The sequence below is a fragment of the Mesocricetus auratus genome, unplaced genomic scaffold (assembly GCF_017639785.1).
Source record: "Mesocricetus auratus isolate SY011 unplaced genomic scaffold, BCM_Maur_2.0 Super-Scaffold_100013, whole genome shotgun sequence".
NCBI lineage: Eukaryota > Metazoa > Chordata > Mammalia > Rodentia > Cricetidae > Mesocricetus > Mesocricetus auratus.
Genome location: NW_024429196.1, coordinates 37,893,346 through 37,911,918, shown reverse-complemented (window position 1 = coordinate 37,911,918; position 18,573 = coordinate 37,893,346). Strand labels below are relative to the sequence as shown.

Sequence of the window (18,573 nt, the reverse complement as noted above, 5' to 3'; positions counted from 1 at the left end):
GTCCTTACCTAATCCCTGCACATTGGATACACCTGCTGAAATTAGTTCATATCCCACAATACAAACAATTTTTAATGTGGTCCTCTAAAAAGTAAAGATGAGTTTTTAAAAAAATGTTCACGAGATCCAAATTAGCCTTTGGCTGGTTGGCTCTGCGAGGGAACTCATCAGGGTAGGCTTCTGCCCTGAAAGCTCATGAATTAATAGCCCAGACACCCCCGTGAATAGGCCTTTGGTTGAAAGAACAAAGGCAGGTCTGTTGGCCAAGAGTGATGACCATACTTTCACAGGATATCTGACCATCATTTTCTTCTATAGACTGAGAGTAAGAGACCAAAATCCCAAATCCAAGAAGCAGAGATTTTGACAAGTATGAGTGCAGAGTCGTGTGCAGGAAGTGAGCCCCGCCCACCTTACCCCTCACAGGCCCGATGGAGTTGCTGAGGGCATAGCGCAAGATCCTTTCTTCCTGGTTGTACAGGACAAACACACTGTCCACGGAGAGCTGCTGGGTACTGGGCAGGGCTGGCCTGGAGTCATCATGGACACACTCCTGGAAGGTGATGGTCTGACGCCACTGGTAAACATGGGTATGTGAGGGTGCAGCACCGTCCGGATCAGGCTCAGTCACCGTGTACTCCCGGGTAGAGGAGGAAGTGATCACTGAGATGTGGGAGGAAGACAGGAGCTTCAACAAAGGCTCTGAGGGCATCAGTAGCAGTCCCTACCCACAATGCAATGTAGGCTGGGGCAACCTAAGTACAAGACCGTTTGTTGTGCTTGCATTCCGGTCGCTTTCTCCTCTCCCGCAGCGTCCGTGGTGACACTCACGTTAGTGCTTGCTGACTCGTGCTAAAGCTTTCTATAAGCTCCCAAGACACCGAAAACTAGAGATGAGGCCCAGCGGGAAAAGCAGCGGCTCAGGAGGCAACACACCTGGACCCACGCTACCCAGCTGAGGCTGTAACCACCAACCTGGTACTAGCTGATTTTGCCTCACCTTTACTTTCAGAAGGAGCTAGGGTGAGAATTTGAGGAGACCACATTTGAAACATTTGCTACAACAGTGGCATTTGAACCGGTTTCCATGGGATTCCTCATTTAGGAATCAATAAATAGTGACTGCTCCCAGCCACCTTAGATTAAATAGTTCTGCAGTATTAAAAGCTACAACGTGCAACTTTTTTAGCAGCCAACTGTGGAAAACTTATCAAGAGGATTGATAGCAGCCAAGGAGAGAGTAGACAGTCTCCCCCACCCAGAAGAGAGTGGGAATTACCCCAGGCAACAAAGCCCTCCACCTCCCTTTTTGTTTATTTAAAGCGTAAAAGAGCCTTTTTATTTCTGAGCTCTGCTGCAGCCTGCTCCATATGAGAACCGTGAAAGCCAGAGGATAAATAAAAGATCAGTGTGCGCTGTCTCCCGTCCAGCTCCCATATGTTGGCTGCCAGCAAGCCATCTGGCTGCAGGCAGTCTAGGGCTCTAGGTCCCATCCCTCCTTCCTTCCACAGGCTCCGAGCCCTAGCCATGGGTACCACCTTCCTGGATGGTGCTTTCTTTAACAACATCTGTTTCTAGGAACTGAGTATCAGGAAAGAGTCAGAAAGCCAGGCCTGATAATTCAAGTCTGGTATCCCAGCTACTTGGAAAGCTGAGGCAGAGGGATTGCAAGTTCAAAGCCTGTTTGAGCTACAGAATGAGTTCAAATTCAGTCTAGGTAACTTACGGATACTAAACAAACAAACAAACAAACAAAAAAGGAAGAGCAGAGGGTAAGCTTAGTGGTAGGACATTTGTCTAGTATGCACACAACAGTCCCAGTATTGCAAGCGTCAGACATTTGTCCAAGAGCTTGGAATGTAGCTCAGCATTGCAGCATTTGCTGAGGTTCTCAGTGCAGTCCCCAGCAGCATAAACAAACAGCAACACCCAAACGGAAATGTGACCAAGTTTCACGATGCAAGAGGTCATTTCACCTCAGCATGAGAGGGGGAAACTAATAAATTTACACTTCTGAGAGAAGCAGGACCACCCAGTAGAATGGGGACAGATTTCTTGAACCGGCCTTTCAAAGACACTTAATGAAACTAGTAAATATTCATGATTTGATGTTAATTAAAAGGTAAAGATATTAGCAATGTAGTACAATTGGTTAATGCAGTACAAAGGAAAATGACATGCCAAAGACTACACACTGGTTTTTCTATGTTAAATATCCCAAAGCCTGGTATGGTAGCTCATACCTGTAATCCCAGCACTTGGGAGGCAGAAGCAAGAGGATGGCCTTTAGCTGGAGACAAGTTAGGGTGCTCAAGGCCATCAGAGTGGGTGGGCACATGCAAACTGTCAGGCTGCCCTGGGTTGGCAGTCTGGGGCTCACCTGAGCTGGAATAGTGGTACAGCTCTGTGTAGGGCTCAATGTGCACTGAAGAACCGTAGGGGATCTGTGGCACTCGGCCTTCCAGTTCTGTGTTGATGGTCAGGTGTCCATGTTCGTCAATACCACTGAACTGCTGTTTCAGGACCAGCTTGCCTGGGTGCCCCAAGAAGGTCACCTCGGCTTGTCGGGTGAACTCACCCCCTGGAAAGCAAGACAGGCTGGTCACTCTGTCACCTGGCAAGTACACCCTCCTGGTTCTAGGTTCATGAAGTGAGAGACAGGAAAAAACTCTTCTACCCTGGCTGGTAGAACTAAGCCAGACTCAGAACTACAAATATTGTGTGGTATCTCTCCTATACAGAATCTAGATTGAAATTTACATGGTCATTATTATATATTTAAATATATTGTATGTTTGTAGAGCACGAAAGTGGAAAGGAGAGTAAAGGTAGTAAGGATCTAAAGGGAAGAGGGACAGGAATAAGAGAGGAAAAAGGGACATGTTACATGAAACAGAAGATGGGGGTGATGGGGAGAGGAAGGACAGAGGTAGAAGGCAGGCCTAGGGAGAAGGAGGCAGTGTTAATGGACCCAGCCCAGGACATTGGGGGCAGGTCCTGGAAATGGTGATGGACTTTATACTGGCCAGTTTCATGTCAACTTGACACAAGCTGGAGTCACTGGAGAGGAGGGAGCTTCAATTGAGAAAATGCCTCAATAAAATCAGACTTTAAGTAGGCCTGTAGGGTATTTTCTTAATTAGTGGTTGATGTGGAAGGACCCCAGTCCATTGTGGGTGATAACACCTGTGGTGGTTTGAATAAGAACTCCCCTCCCCACAGACTCATGTGTTTGAATACTTGGCCCATAAGGAATAGCACTATTAGGAGGTGTGGCCTTGTTGGAGTAGGTGTTGCCTTGTTGAAGCAGGTATGCCCTTATTGGAGGAAGTGTGTCACTGTGGAGGTGGGCTTTGAGGTCTCAGATGCTCAAACCCAGGCTCAGTGGCTCACAGTTCACTCCTGCTGCCTGCTGATCCAGATGCAGAACTCAACTACCTCTCCAGCACCAAGTCTGCCTTCCATGACCATAATGGACTAAACCTCTGAGCTGTAAACCAGCCCCAACTATATGTTTTCCTTTGTAAGAGTTGCCTTGGTCATGGTGTCTTCACAGCGATAGAAACCCTAACTAAGACCCTGGGCAGGTGGTCCTAAGTTCAATAAAAAAAAAAGGTGGGTTAAGCAAATCATGAGAGCAAGCCAGTACGCAGCACCCCTCCATGGCCTCTGCATCAGCTTCTGTCTCCAGGTTCCTACCATTTGTCCTTATATCCTCTGGTGATGAGCAGTGCAATGGAAGAATAAACCAAATATAACCCTTTCCTCCTCAACTTGTTTTGGTCATGGGTCATGGTGTTTCATTGTAGCAATAGAACCCTAACTAGACAGACTCAGACTCCTCCACCCTGGGCTCCATTCAGCATCTGCAGGGAGCTGACCTTGTCCGAATATGGGAGGAAACACTGTGACATCAAAAGAGGATCCCCTCAGTGACCTGCCCACACACCCACAGAAAAACTCTGCCTTCCTTTCAGAGAGGGTGTGACCTCTGAGAGTCTCCAAAGTTCCTAACACTCAAGAGAATGGTGTTGATCAGGTTGGACTGACCAGCTAGAAATGCCAGGGTTTTTTTTTTTCCCCTGAGCAGATATGGTGATATGAAATGCCATTTTCCAGATGGGTGAGATGCATGAGCCTTGGAGACTTTTCTATGTCTGTGAGCCTGTCTGTGCAAGACTCTTTATGTAAGAGTGTATCTGTGTGTGTAGGCTTGTGGGCACAATTGCATATGTACACAGGTGGACAGAGTGTGTGCATGTTTGTGGGTGTGGGATATGTATGGTGGCCAGAGGTCAGCCTTGGGTGTTTTTCCTCAAAAGTTGTCTTTGTTTTTAGAGACAGAGTCTCTCACTGGGATCTGGGGCTCCCCAATTAGGCTGGCTGGCCAATGAGCCCCAGGGATTCTGTCTGCCTAGTGCTGGTATTATAAGCACATGGCACCACACCTGACTTTTTATGTTGGTTCCAGGGAATGGACACAGGTCCCTATGCTTGCAAGGCAAGCATTTTACTGGCTGCATCATCTCCTCAGCACCAAATATGAAAACTTCTAAATCCCCATCAAGAAACTATTCCTCCATCAAAACACAGTTCTAGACGGCCTCCCTTAATGAATATGCTATACACAAATTTATCCTCATTATTTCTGAGGAAGAACTAGAGGAGCCTCTGTCCACTCAGGAAATACCTCCTGACGGTGTCTGAAGACACAGAGCTCCAAACCCATTCATTCTCTGACCATGACTGTGTAGCCCATTCAGTTTAATTGGGGGATCAATTACCAGTGATGCTAAACCCATTCTTGAAGCCATTCTGCTCCACTGCAAACATCCATCCGATGATGCCTCCGATGGGTGCCAGGGGAAGCAGAGAATACCCAACGGTTTCAGGAATGGTGCTGATGGCTGTGTAAGAGCGTCCATGGTTCATCACCACATAGGAGTGTAGGTCAGTGTTCTCAAACACCACGGGGACCTGGCTGTTCCCCACGAAGATCTTTCCCTTCACCTTGCCGTTGACCCGCTGTGGGGAACCTGAGCCAGAAACAAAGAGAGAAGGTGAAGATGGTTCACTCCTACCTTCCAAAGAGAAGAATGTGCCTGTTCATTAGGAAAGCAAAGAGATGACACTGCTGTGGGAAATGGCTTTTGGGGAAATGAAAATACGTGTACCTGTGACTGTGTGCCATAAACCCTGGATAGCCCAATGCTCCCGTCGCATGTGGTGCTAATGGGCAGAATGCTAGCTACCTACCACTATGCACCAGGGGCCTCAGGGATCCCAACACCTCCCCTTTCTCCCACGGGACTGATAATGGACACCCATAATTGTGTATCACGGGCATTAGGATTCCTAGCACTGCATAGGCATAAGGACAAGAGTCCAGACCCCAGCACCCATATAAACAGGCTGCTGTGACAATGTATGCTTGTAACCTCAGAGCTAGGACAGAGAGGAAAGACATGAGGATCCTTGGGGCTTGCTGGTCAGCTGGACAAGCCAACTGGTGTCCTCGAGGTTCACTGAGAGACCCTGTCTCAAAAAAGTAAGGTGAAGAGCAATAGAGGAAACCACCTGATGCCGACCTCCGGCCTCCACATTTGTGCACACTCACACTAACACTACACATACATCACACACACACACACACACTCACTCAGAGGCACGTGAATTATACTGCAAAATAAGAACAGAAACTGAAAGAAGATGCAAGTAAAAAACCACTTGCACTGCTGGGTTTGATGAAGAATTAAATTCTTTGAAGGTTTTTCCTTTTTCTTTTGGCACGTGAGATAGAATGAGGGCTTTGGCCCTGAACTCCACCCCTGGTCCTCTATCAACCACCGATGATATATCTTATTTATTTCCCTAGACTGTGAATGATCAGGAACATTGCCTCTCCCCTTCCTCCTATGGACCTGTTCCTGGGGGTCATCTATGCTCTCTGGAGAGCTGTTAAATAAGGTCACTGACCAGCTGGGACATATATGACACAAAGTAACTCTGTACACCCACTGTGTCATTACATTGGGGAATGCTATGACCCCTGCAGGCTAATGGTCAAAAAATGCACTCCAAGAACAATACAGAAGCAAGGAAGCCAAATCAAGTGCTTCCACCAGACTCTAAATTAGCTTTTTTCCCCTTGTTTTTTGAGTTGGGGTCTCTCTCACTCTGTAGCTCTAACTGGCCTGGAACTCACCCTATAGTCTGGGCTAACCTCAAACTTATAGCAATCCCCCTGCCCAAGTCTCTTGAGTGGTGGGATTATAGGCATGGGCCACCACGCCTGTCTAAAAAATATACTTTTTTTTTTAAAGCAGCAAGAATCCAATAAATATTTAAACCATAAAGCAATTACAGGGTATGCATAAAATATCAAAATGTGTTGCTGAACAGTTTGTCATACCTGAGCTCAATGCTAAAGTTTGCTCAGCATTTTCAGTTCTGATACTGGGGAGAGGGAGCTAATGAGGGGGCTCTTTAAGAATAAGCTTTTGGATTGAGGGGATGGTCCAGTTGGTAGAGTACTTGCCTGGGAAGCACAAGGACCCAACACCTAGAGATTTAGAAAGGAAGGAAAGAAAGGAGGGGGAGAGACAGGGGAGACAGAGAAGAAAACAACTATACTTCCGTGAGGGTTTTGGAAGCTTCTCCTAGGGTGAAGAGGTATAAAAACCAAGCCTAGAACAAATACCCAAAAGCACTCTACCCCTGGGGTGACAGGATTTGGAAGAAAATAGGAAACCGTTTAAAATTAAAATCATTCTCCCAAATTAATATAACAACTAAACTGCTTGTTGGTTTATTGCTGAAGATAGATGAAAATAAAACAAACATCACTTTACTTAATTATGATCCAGAAGGAAACTAGTGTGTGTTATGTGGTGTGTGTGTGTGTGTGTGAAATTAAAACTACTGACTTCAGGATGGCTATGACAAGGAATCTGGAACACAGCACACATCTCTCCAATTAGATTAGCAAGATTTTATAAAGCAACTCAAATTCCCCATTAAGCATATGTGAAGGTAGGCTGTGGCGAGTGAGGCACTTGGTGACATCTGAAGGGACCAAAGCCAAATATAGTAAGGTTTTGTCATTTATTTTCATTCTAATTTATAGCCCCAAAAGTAATGGCTGTAACAAGGACCCTTAGACTTACATGGAAGATTCCTCTGACTATGTGGAGCAGAGGGACTAGCCAGTAGGGGACAGAGGTGAAAGTGACCCCAACTATCATGGAATTCACTTTGGAGCTGGATGTGTACTGAGTTTGACACATCAGAACTAAGGACAACGCCCCATCAGCCTCACCTCAGGCATGCTGGTGGGGGGTGGAGGGAGAAGAACTACAAGCAATGCACTCAGAGCTAGAGCTCAAGCCAAGTTGGGAAGCACTCTGCAGACCCAGCACTGAACATGTGGACAATCTCAAGGTTGAGGTCAGCCCAGGCTGCATGACAAGATGCTGCCTCAAAAACAAAGAAACAAAGAACCGAGGGGAAGCCAAAGACAAAGGTTTGAGTGAAGAAAACGAGGAAGAACAACTCCTGGTCCTGGCTGCATCGTTTCAACGCTTGTGTCTTTCTGTTGCAGTCAGGGGACGGCTGTGAAGAGAGGCTCCATCCTGGTGACTGTCACCTCAGAAACGGAGGAGTACAGGGGAACAAGATAATGTGCCATATATCAGAAAAAAAAGTGGACATCCTGGGAGGAATACCCATCAGAGAATGTAACAGAGAGGATATTACTAAAAACTGCATGTTCCAGAGATCAGAGCTAGGACCATGTCTGTAAACAAGCACCAAGCCCCAAAAGGCATTCCTTTTCCTTTTCCCCAAAGCTGAAAATGCACAGGAAAAGTACTTTACCTTCGGCCACACACTGCCTGCCGTTGCCCGTGTAGTTGGCCACACACCTGCAGCAGAAGCCAGTAGCATAGTCTCTGCACTCTGCGTGTACGGAGCACTGGTGTCTATTGTTGGCACATGTCTGCTGGGAACCTGTGTTGTAGCTGAATACTGTTTGGAGAAAACAGAAACATACCTGTGAAAGTTTTGCAGGTTCTTAGCTGGGAGGCATTTCCACACTGGTGCACATGAGCCAACGGGACTCCCATCTACCTAAGACCTCCGAGGAGCCAAACTGACCATAGCAGCCAAAAGTCCATGGCATGACTGTGGCCATTGGATTGAGATGGGGCTCCATTACTCAGACCACTGATATAACAAGTCTTCAAGAAGCTGACAAATCATTAAGTATGAATGCTTAAAAACTGCCACAATGCAGTATATTAATGTCAATTAACATGAGGGTACTCTTGCTCAATATCACTCTTAGGATGGTCAGAGGAGCAGCTTCATTTACTTAGGAGTCTCAAAAGATATGTTTACTCCAACCCTGTTTTTGTTTTTTGTTTTGTTTTTTTTTTTTTGAGACAGGGTCCCATGTATCCCAGGTTGCCCACAAACTCACTAAGAATTGAGAATGATTCTGAACTCCTTATCTTCCTGTATTACCTCCTGAGTACAGGGATTGCAGGCATGTACCACTACACCTGGTTTATGGAGAGCTAGGGAACAGAACTCAGGGTTTCATGTGTGCTAGAAAAATACTCTGCCAACAGAGCTACACCCCAGTCCAAATAGCCTTTCTTTTTATAAATAATTCCTTGTGTGATAAAATACATACCATGAAAATGCCATTTTAACCATCTTTACATATCTGTGTGTGTGTGTGTGTGTGTGTGTGTGTGTGTGTGTGTGTGTGTGTGTGTGTATGATAACAAAGAAAACAAGGCCATGGATTTGAAAGACCCTAGTGAGGGTTTGGAGGGAGGAAAGAAAAGAAAGGAGAAACTATATAATTATTTTATAATATCAATAAAAACATAAAAACAGCCAATCAAAAACAATCCATTGATTATACCTCTTTTAAGATCCTTTGACCCGCCGGGCGGTGGTGACGCACGCCTTTAATCCCAGCACTCGGGAGGCAGAGGCAGGTGGATCTCTGTGAGTTCGAGGCTGGGCTGGACCGATAGCCTCCAAAACAATACAGAGAAACCCTGTCTCGTAAAAAAAAAAAAAAAAAAAAATCCTTTGACCCAAGAATCAAAAAAGAATGTCTAGTTTAAATTTCTAACACTCAAGTTTGTTTTGCTAGAACTTCAAACCAACCCATTAAATTTAATAATCTAACTAGAGCAAATTTGTTTGGAATAAAGTTCAAAATCCCAAGAGGAGTGAATTTCTAGAGGTAATAATAATCCTGTTCATAACTGACTTTATGAGTGAAACTCAAAATAAAACTTATCCTCAGGTAGATAGTATTGGCTGCAACTACTTGGAATTTCCAGTGTGTATAAAGATGGCTGGTGACCAAAGTCAAGGACACCTGAGTAAACTTGAGGGTTTTCTAATTGTGTAAGTTCAAGCCAGGAATCCCCCATTGGTGGGTCTGCTGTGTTCTGTATATATGAGGGCAACTATTTAAACAACACCAGAATGTTATTGTAAGCTCCAGACAGTTGATGTTTCTAATAAACACAGTCAAATAACTGGAAAAAGGGACCAAAAAGAAGCCATCTGTCACAGATACATTTTGAGTTCAAGTCTGGGCTTTTGCTACCATTTGTTGTTGAGGAGTAAATAAGTATGACAATTTCATAAACGATAATTTCAGATATTTAGGCAAGATAGAAAAAAAAGATGGAACTCAAAACTTAACATCTATAAGCAAACATACTCTAGCAGAATCAAAGTTTCTGCTGGTCAAGAGGTGAGGGCACCCCTTCCCCTGTCCAAAATCCAGGAAACAATGTTCATGAGATGTAAGGCTGTAAGGTGTAAGGCTCATTTTTCCACCAAATGGCATCTCGTTCACTTCTGTGCCTCAGTAGTGAGCACGCAGCCTCATAAATGCCCATCTTTCCCATTTGGAGTATTCAGTATGAACAGACAGTAATGACTACTGCCATGATGTACATCAGAACAAGGACAGAGAAACAAAAATGAGTTAGTAGGTGGAATGGACTAGATGCTTCCAAGAAGTTTCATAATAACCTCTTAATAGAAAGAGTAAAGTGTACTATGAGATACATTTAAAGATTCTAACTCTTCCCTTTATTTGGGTCTTGGTGGGACTGGAGAGATGGGGCAGTGATTAAGAACACTTGCTGCTATTTAAGGACCCAGGTTCGATTACTAACACCTGAATGGTAGCTCACAACCACCTCATTCTAGTTCCAGGGGATCTGATGACCACTTTTGGATTCTGTGGGCAACAGGCAAGCACATGGTGCATATACACTCATGCAGGAAAAAGACACATTCACAGAAAATAAATAAATTTTCTTAAGATGAATCTCAGTGGGTGTCCTAGTTTTCTTCCTGTTGCCATGATTTTTTTAAAAATCTGATAAAAAGCAACTTGGGGGAGAAAAAGGTTTATCTGAATGCACACCACTGTGCAAGGCAGGGACATGAAACAGTCACATCACAGTCACAACCAAGAGCGGAGAGGAAAAAATGAACATGTGGCTACTGCTCACCTAGATTTCTCTACTTTTTTACAATCCAGTGCCCAAAACCATGAAAGGATGCTCTTCACTCTCAGGCTGGGTTTTCCCACATCCATCAAGGCAATCAAGACAACCCACCACACATACGCTCACAGGTCAACCTGATGGTGACATCCTTCACTGATACTCTCTTTCAGGGTTGTATCAAGTTGATAATTAAAACCAGCCATTATATGTCAGTCTCAAGAAAAAAGCAAGTATATTTTGAGAATGTCTCCGAATACTTAAAGGATGCTGAAGTAATTTTCCTCAAAATGTAGGAAACACTTGATACAATATGGTTGATTAGAATATACTGTATTGTGCCATGCATGTATGATGACTCATGCCTTTAATCCCAGCATTCAGAAGACAAAGGCAGGCAGATCCCTGGGTTTGAGGCCAGGGCTACACAGAGAAACCAAAACCCAGAAAAAAGAGGAAGGAGTGGGAGAAGGAGAAGGAGAAGGAGAAGGAGAAGGAGGAGGAGGAGGAGGAGGAGGAGGAGGAGGAGGAGGAGGAGGAGGAGGAGGAGGAGGAGGAGGAAGAAGAAGAAGAAGAAGAAGAAGAAGAAGAAGAAGAAGAAGAAGAAGAAACCACATTATAATATAAAACTATCTTTTAAGGGGATCTGGGCTGTGTGTGTGTGTGTGTGTGTGTGTGTGTGTGTGTGTGTGTGTGTGTGTGTGTGTGTGTGTGTGTGTCCTTTAAAAAGCAACTCTGCAACTGAAAGGAGGAAAAATAATCAACTGTTTGAATTCCAAAGCCAAGAGGAAAAAAATGTGGGAGAAAAGCTGCATAAGGAGCCAAAGGAACTTGTAGAATGTTTTTTCAGGTGGGTGAATATATCTCAGAAGTCACAAATAAGAAATTTGAGTTTCGGGCTGGAGAGATGGCTCAGAGGTTAAGAGCACTGACTGCTCTTCCAGAGGTCATGAGTTCAATTCCCAGCAACCACATGGTGGCTCACAACCATCCATAATGAGATCCGGTGCCCTCTTCTGATGTGTAGACATGGAGGCAGGATGTCGTATTCATAATAAATAAATAAATCTTTAAAAAAAAAAGAAATTTGAGTTTCAAAATATTCTAAAGTCTCTCCCTCCTTCTCTTTTGGTTTTTGACACTGGATCTTGCTGCATCTCAGGCAGGCCTGGAACTCACTCTGTAGCTAGAAACATTGATTATCCTGTCTCAGCCTCTACAATGTTGGGCAAACAGCACCCAACAATGACATTTTAAAAGAAAAAACTTGTTAGCCAGATTATGGTAGTGCATGGCTTTAATTCTAGCACCCAGGAAGCCGAGGCAGCAGAATCTTCATGAGTCCAAGGCCAGCCTAGTCTACATTAAGTAGCAGGTCATCCAAAGCTACATAAATGAGATCCTGTCTTGTAAAAAACCAAAAAACCAAAAACACTTATTTATTGTGTGTGTGTGTGTGTGTGTGTGTGTGTGTGTGTGTGTGTGTGTGTGTGTGTGTGTGTGTGACAGAGGATAGTATGGGGGAATCATTTCTCTCCTTCTACTATTTGGACTCCAGGAGATCAAACTTAGGACATCAGCACCTTTACCTACTGAGTCATCTGTCTGTGGCCCTAACTCTCTTTGAAACAGAATACATTATGAGGAATCTTGAAATGAAGCATAACCCCACTGTGTCTAGAACCAAAGCTCTAATCCTAAAAGATCACTGGGCCACTCAGAAGCCACTGGGCCTATACAGTAATTTATCTTCAGTATGAGCATACAGTTCCTGTTCCCTCAGGCCATCTGTTTCCTACTAAGCCACCTCATCATCACATGGCCCACCCTACGTTAGCCAACTTCTGTCTAGAAACCCAAGCAGGCAAGAAAGGTTCCAAACTGTAAAACAGATATTTTACCAATTCCTGTTTCCTCTACTTCATCCACGTCAATGACCTGAGGGTGATGTTGGGGAAACCTCTCTGCTGGCAATTGGAAGGTCCTGGTTCTCTCAGTGGGGGTTCCATGGGGTCTTTCTGTAGCCTCATAGCTGGGAGAAAGGACCCTGGATGCATCGTGTGGGTTAGTGTTTCCCCTTCTTGGACTAGGGGAGGGAACAGGTTGGGTGGCCTTATCCTCCAGGCCCAGGTGAGAGGTTGCCAAGTCATACTCTTCATCCTCATAGTCTGCTCCATCGTCATCCAGGTCTAGGTTCACATCTGCAGGCACCACACCCTTGCCAGTAGCAGGACTCCCAATCTCAAACACCCACACACCCTGGTGTCCAGCGTTGCTGCTCCTAAAGACAAGGAAGACATCTTGAGAACAGCCCACAGCCCACAAGTAGCCCCCATTGACCAAACAGGCAGGAAGTGCTCAGGTAACGAGTATCTATCTGAAACCCATTACATGTGCTACCCTCAGCATAGGTTGGTGTCCAGGAGGGCAGCGTCTGTCATGCGTGGTGTCATCACAGAGCTCAAACAGACAGGGACTATTGTGTGAGAGTGAACCTAAACAGACACAGTACCATGAAGAGCTTACCTTCTTGTGCCATTCTAGGACACAAAGGACTCTCAATGTCACCAGCTCATACTATTCATTGTTTATGTGCCTCATCTCACGACTAGAGATTAATTTCCCCACTATTGTCTTTTCATTGCATTAAGTAAAACATACTTGTTTTTGTTTGGTTGATTGGTTGGGGTTTTGTCTTGTTTTTTTGAGTTAGGATTATATCCCTGGCTGTACAGAAACTAAGTAGGCACAGCATCTCACTCCATTCCTTACCCTCTTCTTCTTTGCCCTTTGACTGTTACTGCAGTGTGTTCTTTGGTATGTAGATGGGGGAAATGAGGAGAGGGGCATGTGCGTGCAGGCACATGTGCACCATGTGTGCATATGCAAATAGGGGTCAGAGCTCAACCTCCAATTCACCTCAATTCTTCATGTACCATATACCTTGGTTTTGGGAGACAAGGTCTCTTGCTGCCCTGAGGCTCACTAAGTAGACAAGGGTGGCTGGCAAAATGCTAGGAATCATCCATCTCAACCTCCCAGTGCTGGATTTATAAAACTACCATGTTTGAGTTTCCATGTGGGTTCTGGGAATATTACTTAGGTCCTTTACCAACTGAACTGTCTCCCTGGTCCTGTGGTGATTTTGTTTTGTTTTTTAGGATTTATTTTATTATTTATTTATGTAGATTTATATGTGTGCCTGTATCTATAAGTGTATGTGCTTGTGCATGCAGGTACCCAGAGTAGCCAAAAGAGGGCGTCAGATCCCCCTCCCTGAAGGTGGAGACACAGGTGATTGTGAGTTACTGGTTGAGGATGCTGGTAACTGAACTAAGGTCTTCTGAAAGAGCAACAAGTACTCTTAATTGCTGAGCCATCTGTCTAGCCTTCTGAAGTGATTCTTTATAACAACTTGGGGATAGTAACATTGGGAGCTTTTCTGAGCTCTGCGAGCTGTTGTAGTAAATCACTGATCCAAAGAATAGACAGAGTCATGAAAACTGATTTACAATGCTGTGGTAGAAGCACAGGCACAACTGTAGGACATGGGCATTGGCAGTGCAGGTGAGGGCGTCTTGTGGGGGTAGGCTGCATAGCTGTGGAGTCTGCATTGATTCCAGGTAGCTAGTTAGTGCCAGACCTGATCTAAACTAAACTACAGGACACTTAGCCAGTATCCAGAGAATTGAGAATTGGTCGGTGTGAGGGGAAACCTGCATGTGTTGATCAAGAGGACTGTTCCTGATGACAGTGCCACACTCTGAAAAGCAACTGAGAGTCAAAACCCTGAGACATTAAATACAGCAGAGTGACCATAACCTCCAATTTTTGATTGAGCATTTTTTGTTGTTCTTGTTTTTCAAGACAGGTTTCTCTGTTTATTAGCCCTGGCTGTCTTGGAATTTGCTTTGTAGACCAGACTGGCCTTGAACTTAGAGATCTGTCTGTCCCTGCTTCCTGAGTGCTGGGATTAAAGGCATGGACCACCATCGCCCAGTTTGATGCAGCATTTTAATAACTATTGTGTATCTGTGACCAGAAATATTCCTTCAGAAATTATGTAAAAACATCTGGGGAGAGTCAGCTGTTAAATTTTGGGGAATTTTTTCAACCAGTTATGAAATACTGTCACTGTAAGAAAATCAAATTAAGGGCTAGGGATGTAGCTTAAGGCCCTGCATTCAATCCTCAGAACTGAAACGTATGTAAACACACACACAGTTTAAATTGTATGTTTTTAAAGTCGAGAAGTACTATGCCAGATGGTGGTGGGACATGCCTTCAATCCCAGCATTTGAGAAGCAGAGGCAGGCAGATCTTTGAGTTCAAGACCAGTGTAAATCCTGGGAGGGGGAGCAAAATAAAAACACTAATCTTGGCTATTCCTCTCTTCTATCAAGTCTGTAGCAGCCTTACAGTGTGACTTCATTGAATATGAGTGTGCTAAAGAACTGTTCCTGAATCAGTGTGGTGGAAAATCACTCTTACTTTGGGTTCCTAGCAGGAAACAGGTTTGAATTGCCTTCATTTCTGACCTCAGATTCACAGGGGACATGGGAGAGACAATTTTGCTTTAGGGTGCACTTGAATTAAACTATTGGGGATGGAGAACACTCCTCCAGAGGGTCTGGGTTCAATTCCCAGCACCCATGTGGTGGCTTCAAAACCACCTGTAACTTCAGTCTCTGGGATCCAAACCCTCTTCTGGTTTCCACAGGCACTGCACACATACATATGGTACAAAACATTCATACACACAAATAAAAATGAAAACACAAAATATCTCTTTGTGCTGAATATATTCCCTAAAGTTCATCAGGAAAAAAATACTATGTCATCGTTTAAATATCTCTATGTAAATTAGATCTACAGGAACATTCTTAGGTAACATAATACCTATTACATTCTGTTCAGTAAAACAATGTACAATAATACTATAAAAATATTTTCTAATAAAGAAAAGCAAGTAAGGAATATGCATACTTGGCCAAATTTTCAATTGATTCCCTGTCATTGGCAAATATGTTATAGGCTCCGTCACTCCTCCATAGAAATCCCACTAAGCCTTGGCTGAAGCCAACCATGGCGGGCACTTGGTTTTCTTCCTTCTTCGAGAATGTTGTAAAGAACTGTAGACCATCTTCAGGATAAAGGAAAATGGCAAAGGAGCTGGAATTTGAGGAGGCCAGAACAGCCTGGAACGTGTTTCTCTGTGAAGACGAGTTCAAAATCAGATATCAAGGAATACAATCACACTCTCAAAGGATGCTCTTCACTGGGCTCCTATCCTAGTAGAAAGGCAGAGGTACTCCTCCTCATTCCCCTGCAATTGGGAATATACAGTCTACATGGGATATATGGACACTGTAACAGAGGTGCAGACTACATGTAGGTCAAATGAGGGTTTATCCATGCTTGGTAGAGTGGAGGTAGGGGAGGCCCTTGCTGGTCACAAGAGGGCCTGAGCATACACAAGAGAGATCATCTCAAGGATAAACGACAGTGTAAAATACTGTGGATTAAAAACATACCAGAATGAAAGAAAAGGCATGCTCATATGCGTTTGCTACAACTGTTGGGGAGGTTAGACCCAAGAAGCAGGCAAGAGCTCAGTATTCTTGTGCCAAGCGATCTTTCAGTTTTGCAAAGCCTTGTGTGATATGCAAACCCAGACTTCTCCAAGGTGTGTTCTGTGGGATGCTATGCATCCTCCTGAGGGACAGTGATAAGAGGAGGTATGGCCAAAAGTCTGGAGGATTGTTCCAATAAGAATTACTATGGTGGCTTCTTTACTAGCGGGTATTCTTTACTGGCTCAGGTGCACTTTGATATCAGAGCCTAGCATTTCTTATAACTTTTCTATATAATTAGAAGCCATCTTCTCATTCTTTATCAGTTAAAGAAGGAACACACAGGGAATACCATTTCCCCGGCAAATGTTTGCTATGGAGCAATCCCCTCAAATAACTGCCTTTCTTAACATCACATATTCACACAGATTTAGACAGCCCTATAGATAAGTGTCTGGATCGTGCTGACCCGCAACAAGCAACTTACTGTAATTTTCTCTAGACTTCCTGTCTTGAGCAACATCATAGGCATGATGTCCATTGGAACAAGCACAAACCAGAAGTCTGAAGACATCAGAAGTCAACACACCAGATACCTACATCTCCATGTGGGGTGCGCTCACCTTGCCTTCCTGGGCAGGGTTGCCACTGGGCCCTCCATAGGGGGCCACGGACTCCCAAGTGACAACCACCACACTAGTGGGCTGGAAAGGGACCTCCGGGAAGCCTCTCTGGACATACTCTGCTGCCATCTGAATGATGGAGGGGGACAAGTCTTCTCGATAATACACATTCCCCAGGCCATCTGTTGTGTCCAAGTCAGCCAGGAAAGGCGCCACTGAGCCGAAGCTGGGGGGGAAGGTTCCGGGATGGGATTCTCTGGCTGGGGGTTCGCTCATGGCAATGATGCCATTTGTGGTGATCTGTAGGGAACAAAGTGGGGTTAGAGGGAATACAGAGATGAACTCCTCAAGAGGAACGTTAGGGTTTGATTTTAAAGCAATTTCCAGCTGGTGGTCCTATTTTTAGAGATTGTGGAACCATGAGTAACGGAGCATGGCTGACGGAAGTAGAGCGCTAGGAACAGGCCTCTGCTCCTAGCTCCCTCTCTGTGCCCTCGTCAGCCACCATGTGAACAGCCTCTGCCACACGCTGCCATCACACAGACTGAGCAGCTTCACCAGGCTCCACGGTATCTTCTCCACCATGATGGAACAAAAGCCACTTAGAACCATGAGCCAAGGTAAGTCTTTCTCCCTTAGTTGTTGCTATCAGGTACGGTGGTCACGGTAGACCCACAGGAAACTGATACAGGAAGTAACCACTCCCCCGTGACACTGTTGTAGTTGCCCATCGTACACAAAATAAACAGAATGGAAAAAGGAAATGAGCCCAACTGGCAAGACCAGCATTTGTCTTCTAGACATGATAGGCTGGCAGAGGGAATGTCAGACAGGAATCCTAGGTCATGCCTGCAGGGTGCCTGTTGTCACGGTATGGGCAGATATCTCAAACTCCTCAAGTTTCCCGTCTGAGTCCTCCGGACCAAAATGATGAGAATGAAAGTGCTTTGTTGACTGTCAGCATTATCCAAATGACTAACTCAGCAAAGGCAGTAAGCCTTCCACACAGGGACTGTGTTATACCACGATGGGCACCAGAGTGGGTTGGATACAGCCCCACCTTCAAGGAACCCACAGTAGGGGAAAGATAACACAGATGATGATAAAAGGAATGTATTAAGAAGTAAATCTGCAAGGGTTACCATACTGTCACTAACCAGTGTGACTAGCTTAGTGCTTAGAATACCAGCTAAGAGGCTAACAGTTCACCACATTGCAGGCAGCATCTAACTCTTGGGGAAACACTAGAAGGCTAGGTGTTGGGAGGTAATCTCTTTGTACACTGTGAAGATGTGTCACTCTGACTGGTTTAATAAAAAGCTAAATGGCCAGTAGCCAGGCAGGATTTCCGGCCAGGGAGGACACTGGGAAGAAGAAGGAAAATGCCAGGAGATGCAGAGGAAGCAGCATAGTTGATTCAGAGTAAAGGTAACCACGTCATATAAAAGAATGCAGATTAAAAGATACGGGTTGATTTAAGTTATAAGAGCTAGTTAGAAACAAGCCAAAGCTTTTGACTGAGTTTTAATAATTAATAAGTATCTGTGTTATTATTGGGGAGCCAGAAGTCCCAACAAAAAAGCCCAGCTAGGTGTCACTGATATCCATATTTTTCTAGTGGGAAAACTAAGTAATTAACTTGTTCAAAGTCACCATATATAATTGGCATCACTAGAATTCTGAGCCAAAGATCTTGACTCCAAGGTCAACCATCTCAGGACTTTGGATGCAGCTATAAGAATTCCTGCCTGGCTGCACAAAACCTTGGGTTGAATTGCCATCAATATGTCACCTGGATGTGGTGATATATGCCTGTAGACCTTGGGT

At 44.7% G+C, this 18,573-nt stretch overlaps 1 protein-coding gene across 1 annotated transcript in view; it reads right to left on the bottom strand.

Annotated features, from left to right (window-relative positions):
- The window catches only part of Nid1 (nidogen 1), a 76,616-nt gene that overhangs the window by 37,579 nt on the left and 20,464 nt on the right, over positions 1–18,573 (bottom strand). Inside the window, exons 2-8 of the mRNA XM_005071790.4 lie at positions 16,747–17,046; positions 15,537–15,763; positions 12,452–12,831; positions 7,876–8,025; positions 4,785–5,036; positions 2,381–2,581; positions 418–663 (exon numbers count right to left, since the gene is read on the bottom strand). Coding sequence (XP_005071847.1) covers positions 418–663; positions 2,381–2,581; positions 4,785–5,036; positions 7,876–8,025; positions 12,452–12,831; positions 15,537–15,763; positions 16,747–17,046 — 1,756 coding nt within the window. The remainder of the gene's footprint in view (positions 1–417; positions 664–2,380; positions 2,582–4,784; positions 5,037–7,875; positions 8,026–12,451; positions 12,832–15,536; positions 15,764–16,746; positions 17,047–18,573) is intronic.